The following is an 11,050-nucleotide window of genomic DNA, read 5'->3' as shown; positions in this document are numbered from 1 at the left end:
ATTACGACGGGGATTTTTCATCTAAATTACAAGTTTTTTATTTTTTTCTTGAAAGAGCACTGGTTGCATTCTTCGTTCCGGACTCAATAAGAGTTTGGGTCGAGCATGCATGACAAGGACCAAAAGGGCTTTTAGATTCCACCTGAGTATGCCTTTAATTCGTTAAACAGTAGCATCTTTGGCAACATAAGAAGATTGGAAACAAATCAAGGCTTTCATAATTTATAGAATAGGTAAGACCACAGCTATCAAAATACATCAAACACCCATTTTATAAAATGCAAATACATAATCACAGACATGCTTTGTTACACAGGTACGCCCACCAATAAACATGTAACAATGAGGGATGGGACTCATGTTTCACAAATTATTCTCTCTTTCCAGCAGCTCCATGGCCTAGGAGGTCCCAAGAACCCCAAGGCAGCCTCGCAAGCTTAATGCTGGAACAAGAACTCTCGTACTAGTTACAATATGGAACATGAACAAATACTTTTTCTCGGGGCCTCATCAACCTTCTTTTCTGTTCAGACAGACAGACAGACAAACATAAGCGGGATACATAGAAAAAACAATCTGCACTTTGATGTCTTATCACAACTCTTAATTTGTGCACTTCTGAATGGAAGGAAAAATTACTTATTTTATTGCAAAAAGATAGTGATTAAATGAATCACACGTGATCTTCAAAGTTTTTACCCTGTGCATATCACCAGCATGTTAATATGAAAATGCATTGTATGATTACGAACGCCAAAGTTTAACCATTGGAAAAGAGCATCCATGATACTGACTGCTTCCACAGCATTAAGGACAAGGAAAATCAACTTATACCCCGACGGGAAAGCACAATGACGAAATCAAATAAAAATACATTATAGGTGAAACTTATCATTTGCAGGCCAAACTCAACATACACAATAATCCCGGCAGAACGGCTTGAAATACATGAATTTATAGAAAATGCATCTATAAAGAAAACTACCTGTTTTTGCTTTTGCTAGACATGGTTGTACAACAGCATGCATGGTGATAACTCCTCTTGGAAGCTCTCCAAAAGGTACTCTACACTGGCCGACAGTCTTGCTGTTTTCCAATACTTTCCCCGCATTTATCAGTTTTACATCATTTGCTCCCTTGGGCACAATTTTCTTATCTAAGACAAACCAGAACATATAGGTCCAACGTTAAAATGGAAAAAGTGGAGAAGAAGAATAAAGATAAAGTTTGTACCAAAACTATCATGTATTGCTAAAATGCCCTAATTCCTGCCTTTCTTGACAATATGATAGGCATGGCTAAAAAAGTACAAGCAGAAACAGGTCCATAGAAGGTAACCAGTGACCACATCATGTTCTAATAAACTGCAGACCAAAGCAAATTCATGCATTGTACAAATAGCCATAAAGTCAATCTGGCAGGAGAAATTACCAGCACAGTTTGTTTAGAAAAGAATTCGGAGATGGGGAAGGAATTCAAGTGAAGCAGCAAAGAATTGAACCATACAGAAACAACTAGAATATGTGATTTGTAAAAGTCAGTGTAAAAAAATTATAAGTGATCGACTCATGTCACCTTGTCAACTGTTATGCTAGTCTTTGTTTCTTAAAATGTCACCCTTTTTTTTTTATAAGTAAGAAGTATATTAATAAAAGAATAGGCAAAATCCACGTTCAGTACAAAGAATGTCCTAGCTACAAAGGAGCAATAGAAACAAGGAAATCATGGAAATCTTGGCCATTAAAATTAACGGCAATGGCCCAAGTACAAAGAGTTCTAAAAAAGAAAGCTTTCAGCTCCTCCATCGATCTCTCTTTGTCCTCGAACATCTGTTCATTACGCTCCTGCCACACACACCACATAATGCAAATTGGAATCATCTTCCATAAAACCTAAATCTGGTTGTTGCCTCTTAGATCTGACCAGCTAGCTAGGACCGCCACTACTGTCTCCAGCATAATAACCCAACCCAAATCTAGTCAACAAAAACCCTCGTTCCATAACCCTCAAGCACCCCACAGTGAAGTAGAAGATGATCCACAAATTCACCCCCCTTTCTACACATACAACACCAATATACGATAATCACCCTTCGTTTTCTCAAATTATTCGTTGTGAGGATATATCACCCATTTGAAACCATATAGATTCTTAAAATTCATTATTTCAATCCAAAAGGAAGTTATGGCTACAACTTTATTCACATCCACAGTAGCAAGATGCATAAGAAGTAAGCAATGGATAGGAGGTACCTCAGAATTCCAACAGTATAGTAACACGGCTTAAGCCAAACCTTAACAATTTTCCTCAACAAGACATGACACATTTAGCGCTTAAACCCTTGAAGTGTCTTAAGCCAAAACTTACACCATCAAACTTGAAACTGAAGTTTCAAATCCTTGGAAAATCAATTAGATAAAACACCTCATACCGATCCTATATATTCCCATCTTTATGTAATGAGTAGAATACTACATATCAATTCCAGCTGCAAATCCGTATCAACTTTGACAACTAAAACGGATGACACAATATTAATAGCTACTCATCATAAAAACATGATATTAATAACCAATAGGGATTGCCAAATTAGAAGGTTTACCATACGGTAAGTGCCCTAACTTCATTTGCAATTTTAACTTCTGAGGCACCAAATTTTTTCTATTAGTTTTAATCGACTATGCTAGAAAAGAGGAGCAGGTCCACGAGGCAAGGGTATACAATTAAACAGTGCCTTGATCCAAATTATGTGAGGAAACAACAAATGAAGTCATCCTACTTAAAGCACTCATAAAAGAAAAATTCATCCTACTTGAAGCAACTAAGCAACTGCTTAAATATTTTGCCCACATGAATCCTCAAGGAAAGGACTCTTGTGAGAAAATCTACCACATAATCTTCCAATTCTCGATTTTCTCCTTGTAATTTGTTTACTGAATCCCTGCGCACTAGCCCAACTCAAGCCAAAAAAGACTAATAATAATAATCTGCCACTTGAGCCTTTGAGCTCCAACCACCCCCAAAGACAAAAACGAAAAAACCTCAACACGATTAAATAGGAGATCAGCTGCACGGTTTAAGGACCACAAAAGGAATGTCATATCCAGTAAGGCATAATGCATGCATATCCTATAAATGGTAAACAACACACAGAGAGAGGACAAAGATTGCACAGTTAATGGATTCAAATGATGAGTTTAGAGGTAACAGCAAGATGACTCAATACTTGCAGATGCTGTCTATCTGACTAAAATATGCAATTTTTCTAAATTTCATGTTGGCATCTAATACAAATCAGAAATCGAAGATCCTGAGCCAATGCACATATATAAAAAAAAATATACAACCCAGTTGTGGGTTTTACCACATTAACTTTCACCCAGGCATCCACAAGGCCAGAGTATAATATGACTTTGCCTCAATTTCCAACCTGACAACCACATATATGACTATTTTAAATCTAGCATAGTCATCAACCTTTATCGTGGTTCCCTCAAACTCTTAATGTGGTTCACAAGCTATGTAGGTCCACCAACTCAGCCGAATGGAAGAGCAATATTCATTTTGAAGTTCCCATCCAGCATGCACATACATTCATTCCTAACAGTTATCAAAATCATATGCTCTTTTATTTCTTCTGAATTTTCTTGTACTGTTCTGAAAACCTCTGTTATCATACTGCTCTATGGTAACTATCTATCAAGGTTGTATACATTTTCAAATTTCTACCAAGAAAAAGCACAGTGAAGTGATAAAGATTACTTGAAGGCATGTGGGAATGAATGGAGGAGAGAGGAATAGGGGGAATGTGGATGGATCTAAGAAAGAATGTAGCTTCCATAACACTATAAGGGAAAATCCACAAGGAAAACTTAGAAAGGAACCCAATATCTTGCCAGCCACTTTGCCATCACAAAAAGAAAGGGTCGTAAGCTAATTCCAAATGTTAGGACTCAAGTTTTTTGATATTGGTATATCGGAATTCATATACATGAAACAACCTATAAAACAACATGCATCACACCACATTTACAACAATAGGATGACGGCAGGATGGGATTCATTATCCCCTATTTGTGGCTCAAAATGTGTTCTCATTCTTTTCAGGACAGATGATCAATCAAGAAACTTAATAACCACAAAAATTGGCTGGACACAATGAAAGCACTACAAAATCTAATGTTTATTTTTAAACTCTCTCCATATAACATCGAAGACACATTACATCAGATATATGTACCTTTAAATTCTTGTGAGTAATAAGTACAATGACAGCTAGTTTTTGGTCAAAATGAACCGGCCAGGGGTACAAGGCAAGCTCCAGAGATAAGGGTTTCCAGGGAGAAAACTCAAAACCTTGCCCACATAAACACAAATGTCAGGATATTTCTACAGCCGTGTTTCCACCCACTTCAATCAGCCAAATGTAAGTACTACACACAAATGCCTATCAAATGAACCTTTTCATCCTCCAAACTGCTATGTTGGAAATATATATGAACAACGATTAAAAAGATATATCTGGAAGCAACTGTTGAAACTAAATGCAGCACATAACGTATTAACTCTCTGACCTTTTGGCCACTCGGTGACAATTCTCTCCTTGACCATTGCCACGGTCGAGGCTGGTGAGTAACGGAAAGGACCAATATCAGATCCATCATAGATTCGGAACTTGAGCTCCACCAGGTCCTCCTCCGGCATTTGAGCTCTGCCACCAATTCAATCCCTCAACAACAACGATTCACACCACCACCCTTTCCACACAAGAGTCACTACCCGCCTACACTCGAAAAATATCATACGAGTAAGTTCCTTGGTTTGGCTACCCAGAAAATACAGGAAAGTAATAGGAAAAGGAGAAGTCTAATTTCAAATATGCATCTGTAAAATTTAAAACCGATATTAAAAAATTTTTTTAAAAAAAGGATCCGGAACACAACAGTACCAAACTTCCTCCGTTTCACGTGTGAAATATTCTAGGCAGCCAAACAGATTAAATAGCCGATAACCATAAGAGTCCGAGAGGATATGACATCGACACAGTAACTAGTGATTATTGGATAAAAAAGCAGAAATACGAAATAAAAAATAGAAATAAACGAGAAAAAAGTACCCGGAATGAGACGAAAGAATCGCGAGCTTTGCTTTGGATTGGGTTTATGAAAGAAATCTGCGAAATTGGAAGAGTTAAAGTTAATTCAGAAGCTAGAGAGGGAAACCCTAGACCCGATCTTGACGCTTTGAGCTTCTTTTGAAACTGTGTGGGATTCGACTAGGCCAATGTTCTTTGCTTTTATTCTTGTTTCGGACGGGGGGATTTTTATTTTTACCTTTTTCAAGCCTCCTTGTTTTGCCGAGTGTCGACTGGGAGGAGATTGTGGGATTCCGAACACAACTCTAATTTCTAGTCAGTAGTCACTGTCACTGTCAGTACACGGTAACTCTCCTCTTCTTTATTTCCTATTACTCAATTTGAATGTTACTTTTCTATCTCATTTTTCCTTTTGTTTTTTTGTTTTTTTTAATTAATTTAAAATAGATTGGGATGAATTATAAATAATATTTGAGGTATAATAAATTTAATATTAAATTTTCTTTTAAAAAATAGTGAATCAATAATATCGATATTATAAAAGTAATACAATATCGTATTGTCATGAAACTAATTTGAGATGTTTTGAATTTAGAATTAGAAAATGACATGATTAGTGGCAAGCTATCTTCACCGGCAGATTGCTGTGCTCTAGAGTTGACATAATTAAATTTACACATTCTATTATCGTTATTATTAATTAAGGCTCAATTTATTTTATATCATTTTATTATTATAATTTTTATAAAATTTTTCATAAAATATAATAAATAATTTAATTTATCAAATTACAAAATAATATTATTATTAAAAAATAATATTCTAACAATATTTTATTCAACTTTCAACTTTCATTTCAATTCATCTCATCTCAACTCACTATTTAAATATATTCTAAGTTTATTTTATGTGTATTTATTTTTCTAACCTTAAGGTCTCGTTTGGAATATAGACTGATTTCAACTAATCTAAGTTGAGTTTAAATTTAAGTCTAATCTAACATTTAAATATATAACTTCTAAATTACTAAAATCAATTAACTCAAAACCTCTTTACACATAAAATTTATATTATTTTTTAACTTAATATTTATTTATATGTAATATTCGCAATATTTTTTAATTTTTTATAAATATATTTAAACTCATCTTAATATTTATATATATAAATTTATATTAGATAAATTTCATAAAATTTATTCAATTATTTTAATTTATTATTAACTATTTATAAGATATTTAATTCATGTCAATTCAGCTTAATATCCAACCGTAACGTTAAGCTTTGAAGTGAACAGAGTCATTAATGGAAATTGGCGGCAACGTGTTTACAACCAAGCATTGACATTTTGTTTGACTCCAAGAAAACAGAAACAGTGAATTACGGTCTTTAAACAATCATCCACACGGATTTGAATTTAAACGTGTTGAGAGTAGTTTTTAAGGTTAGATATCTGGCCTGTCGGACAAATTGACCCAAAAGTGGAAAATTCAAACGTGTCGGTGAGGACGCACGCGGACCCTGACAATTAAAATAAAGCTGGGCTATATGTTGGGCGTGAATCGTGATGCATGACTTGGGCCACTGCCCCGTACTTTGACCATGCATTTTCGGCTTCGCTTGCATCCCAGCTAGCTACTTGCAAATAAAAGCTACCCTAATATTTCTTCCCCCAACCAAAGGAATTAAAACGGTTCGATCCGTAAGCCTAATATCTATCAGATGGAGTCTGAAGAATCCATGATGCATCCACAAAATAATTAAGTACACACAGACACATTTATCACAGGTACTATTCTCCTTCTAATATTCTTTTTAGTAATGTGGTTAGGAAACAGGCAAGAAAACAGACTATTCGCGACCTGCAGGGAATTTTTTTCACTGTTTGTTACTGCTCACATGAACAGCGCAAAAAAATTTGCCGCAGCCGGTGAATTGTCCCCATGATTTATATGTATCAAAGAGTACTCTTCCTTTTAATTAAATTGAGTTGGAATCAGAGAAAAGCTTACAAACCTCGTGGTAGTCACATTTTTCTTTCGACTTTAGGGTACAATATCTATAACTATTTGCCTCTCATATTCTCAGCTTTAAAGCTGATTAGTAATAACCAACAATTAATGGCCAGCCCAATAACGGGGAAAAAAAGTTGTTGGGTGTATGTTAAGAAGCTCGAGTGGCCGAGGCCTGCTGGCCCGATGGCACAAGTCCCATTTTTCCAAAATGAAAAACTTAGAATTCGATCTTCCCGATCTCCCGATGTATTAAAATAAAAATAAAAAATAAAAAAGGTCGAGTAGGTCCATAATCTGAAAGTCGCACCCTAGTTTAGTTAAAATACAATGGAACAAATTATTCTAACACTTTCATATTTAAGGGAGGGATTTTTGAAATATACTACCGATCCCAAATTGGCCGGATATATATATATATAGTCTGCCAAAATGCTATACTTACAAAAGATTTTATAAAAATAAATTCATAAATTAACATAATTTCTTATCATACATTATATCTATTTTATAATAAAAATAGTCTTACAATTTAACATATCACATCATATTACATCACTTTATAAAAAAAATAATACTATATACTATACTTTCATTTTATGGACACTTTCATCTCAATATACAATATATGATACATTTATTTATATAATTAGATTATAAAGAATTATCTATAAATAATTATCCAATAGTTATAACGTGTCAAATTGAAATAGTATGTACATAAAATGATTGTTGCAGTTTGGATTTAAGAAGTGGGTCCCCTCAGTCTGTCTTAAATATTACCTTGATACGTGGTGGGAGGTAGTGCACGCACAGCTAGCAAGCAACATGCAAGAAGAATTCACTTCAAAGACCATTCCATTCCTGCATGCAGGGCAAGAGCTCGCCAATGCCATAGATCGCCACGGACAGGCCGCAAAGATGATCATATTGCATGGATCGGAGTTGGAGGGTCCCATGACAAATGTGGGGCTAGCTGTCCTAATGAGTGGGTTCCACTTCATTGGAGACCCCATTTTTTACGGTGGCGAGTTTTCAGGCGCAAAACCAGTAGCAGCTAGCAGTTAGATTTCGTAAAAGCTATATGCTAACAGAAAAAAAGGTTCTATTATTTGCGGGTAAAAGGAAAAAGCGTGAAAGTACCTGTCACCACAAAGTTTGCTTTGTGTTTTATGTTTCATTTTTTTCTTTTTCTTTTTTGCCCTGGGGGTTGTTAACTTTTTTTTTTTTTTTTAATAAGCAACCCTCATTCTTTATGGTCGAAGAATCGCAGCCAATCCCTGAGCTTGGACATGATGGAATTACGACAGCTTGTGGGATGGCACGACACCGTTCTAGCTTACCTTTTTTTGTGTGCAACGAGAGAGAGAGAGAGAGAGAGAGAGAGAGAGAGAGTACTTTAAATATGAAAAAAAAGAAAAAAAGAAGGTTAAAGTAGATTATGTTAAAGGTACGTACAAATACAACGCAATCCCTCTCAATAAATTGCAACTAAAAGAAATCGCACGAGCAAGAGAAAATATCGAAGACTATATAACGAAGAAGATAATTAGAAAAGATAGAACCATTTTTCTTTTCCCTTAATCTGTACAGAGGAGGGAGGACATACATTTCTCTCTGCGACGAGCATTAATTAGTGAAAGTACAAAGCAAACCAACAAACCCAAACTATCAAAGAAAATAAAGGAAAACAAAAAGATACAAACTCGAAGTGGGATCAACTAATACATTGGTCTTTGTGTGTGTCCAAAAACGAGGAGCTAGCTAGACTGATCACAAACACTACTACTCCTCTTCCTCTGCCTTCCTTTCTGCTATGTAAATCAAAACCCATATATATTTTTCCTTTCCTTCTTTTTTTGAGATGTTCAAATTAAAGAAAGATAGAACGTGCGTATCAGAGCCACAGAGCCCCCGCCTCTTTCAGAAGAGGCACGAGAGAGCCGTTGATATGGGAGGCCATGACTCTGTCCATTGCCCCAACAAGTTTCCCTCCGATGAAAACCACCGGGACGGCCGAGGAGTTTCCCAAGAGTCTCATTAGAGCCCTCTCCATATCTTTGCCTCTGGGGTCCTCGTCCAGCTCGTGCACTGTCGGGTTCACCCCCATTCCACAGAAGAGCCTCTTTATGGCATGGCACATGCAACATGTGCTCATGCTAAAGATGACCACCGCATTCTCTGACGCCAACCTCTCTATGCGCTCCAGTGGATCACCCATATTGGCACTCCTTGTTGGCATGTAGGAACCCCACGACTCGGTCTGGTAATGCATTTTAATCTTATCTAAGAGAATGAGAAGGTTGGTAATTGGTAGGGAAAAAAAGCTAAGCTAGGATGTTGGAGAAGTTGCAAGCTAGCAAACGTCAAGCAATGCGAATGATGGAACGAAGAGAATGAGCAAGTGATTGAGATGTTTGTTCTGACGATTGTTGGAAGCTAGGAAGGCTCGGTATTTATAGACGCGAGTTTAGAATAACAGAGTTAGAAGTTATGGAGCGTGAGGATCAGGTTGAATTAAATATTATTATCCACTTGAAGGTTAGCCTTGTAAATAAAAAAAGTTAGGTCTGTGGTAGTCGTCAGACCATGCAGGGAAGAGAGACAGAGAGAGAGAGAGAGAGACATTGACTGTAGGTGCTTGTAATCTTACTGCAAGAGCTGAATAGTGTTACTCTAATTGAGTAAATTAATTAAGGGAGAGACAGGAATCACAGGCTTTTTCAGAAGGGGGCGGTTGGTTAATAGACGGCTGTTTACGTCCTTGCTGTCGGCCCTACACGATCAAAAAGTAGTGAACGTGGCCATCACGAACCTTTGTTCCTTTTTTTGACGTGACCTTCATGCGCATTTTCAGCCTCTTCCTTTTGGACCCTTCAGCCTCACCTTTTAACTATAAATTAATCTCCCGTTAAGTTAATAAAAATAAATGTGCCTTCTCTTCTCCATTTCTATTATATAATATTAAATAATTAGATGTTATTTATTATATTTTATTTATAAATTTATCATTATATATATAAATCACTTTATTTTTTTCTATATTTTTACTATTTTACTTTAAAATATGAAAAAGTCTCTCACTTCGATCAGTCGAACATGATGGGAGTGGTTCGATCCATGCCTTTCGTGTAGGCCAGCGGTTGAGACTGACGAATATTCTGAACGCTCCTGATGATATTTGGCATTTGCGTAGTTGCTCGTGTACTTTAGGTTGGGGGCGGCCTAGCACAGGAAACAAATATTGTTTCATTTATGGCGTAAATAGAGTATTTTTTTTCGTAAATAGTGCTTACATACACGTGGTTCAGATAAATAATAATTTAGAAGAACTTAGGTTCATTAATTCAAATAAACTAATCAATTTTTTCCATATTTTAATTGAAGTTCATTTATTATTATCTTCAATTATTCTCAAGGGATATGTTCTCTTAAGTTTTAACCATAAGGATCATAAATATTTTGCTAGCTAGGGGGAAGGAGATTAGAGGTTTTATGGAAAGGGAGAAAGAGAAGAGAACAAGAACATAACCAACAGATAGGAATCTGGTCGCCAGGCTATATTATATATATATAGGGATCAGGAAAAAAATGCTATATAAGTTGGGTCTGTGACCAAGCTTTGGCTAGCTCGAGTTTGAATACCCGAATATAAGATGGAATAAACTTTTTGTGGGTGAGATCAAAGTTCAAACGCATTGCCAACTTTCCATATAGATGATCATGATAGAAATAGCAGCTAGAAACAGATGGATATACTAGAAATTAAACCACATATCTTATCTCATCTATCCTGCAATTTGCTAATTAAACACTCTGAAACTCATCACTAAATTTCTTCTGCGCGGCAGAAACGTCCCATTGATACACAGGATTAATGTCAGTAAACGAATTCAGTATTCTTTCAAGTTTCACCATAATTCTTAATTATAAAATAAAACAT

The 11,050-nt window shown here is 35.9% G+C and overlaps 2 protein-coding genes across 3 annotated transcripts; both read right to left on the bottom strand.

Annotated features, from left to right (window-relative positions):
• Positions 1-195: 195 nt before the first annotated feature.
• Positions 196-5,421, bottom strand: LOC122302257 (membrane-anchored ubiquitin-fold protein 4). Of its 2 annotated transcripts, XM_043113436.1 has the most exons (5): positions 5,334-5,421; positions 5,117-5,173; positions 4,575-4,783; positions 986-1,156; positions 196-523 (listed from the first exon to the last, which is right to left on the bottom strand). In XM_043113436.1, the coding sequence occupies exons 3-5, from the start codon at positions 4,702-4,704 to the stop codon at positions 468-470; spliced, it is 357 nt and encodes a 118-aa protein (XP_042969370.1). In that variant the 5' UTR covers positions 4,705-4,783; positions 5,117-5,173; positions 5,334-5,421; the 3' UTR covers positions 196-467. The 2 variants fall into 2 exon arrangements, with proteins under 2 accessions (XP_042969370.1, XP_042969369.1); XM_043113435.1 differs by lacking the exon at positions 5,334-5,421 and having other exon boundaries at positions 5,117-5,316.
• Positions 5,422-8,656: 3,235 nt separating this feature from the next.
• LOC122305562 (glutaredoxin-C1) lies at positions 8,657-9,580 on the bottom strand. Its single transcript, XM_043118157.1, has one exon. It carries the CDS (start codon positions 9,380-9,382, stop codon positions 9,005-9,007), a length of 378 nt encoding a protein of 125 aa, XP_042974091.1. The 5' UTR covers positions 9,383-9,580; the 3' UTR covers positions 8,657-9,004.
• Positions 9,581-11,050: the final 1,470 nt, after the last annotated feature.

This window comes from Carya illinoinensis, chromosome 3, assembly GCF_018687715.1.
Source record: "Carya illinoinensis cultivar Pawnee chromosome 3, C.illinoinensisPawnee_v1, whole genome shotgun sequence".
Taxonomy (NCBI): Eukaryota; Viridiplantae; Streptophyta; class Magnoliopsida; order Fagales; family Juglandaceae; genus Carya; species Carya illinoinensis.
The sequence above is the reverse complement of the archived record's forward strand: the minus strand, read 5'-3'. Positions and strand labels throughout refer to the sequence as shown.

Bases quoted from the DNA above. Each gene is read 5' to 3' on its own strand.
- LOC122305562 (XM_043118157.1), bottom strand. From the start codon at position 9,382: ATGCATTACCAGACCGAGTCGTGGGGTTCCTACATGCCAACAAGGAGT.
- LOC122302257 (XM_043113436.1), bottom strand. From the start codon at position 4,704: ATGCCGGAGGAGGACCTGGTGGAGCTCAAGTTCCGAATCTATGATGGA. The intron at 1,157-4,574 runs GTCAGAGAGTTA...GGTTTGTCTTAG, and splicing joins TGTCACCGAGTGGCCAAAAG to ATAAGAAAATTGTGCCCAAG. The intron at 524-985 runs GTAGTTTTCTTT...CTGTCTGAACAG, and splicing joins TCTAGCAAAAGCAAAAACAG to AAAAGAAGGTTGATGAGGCC.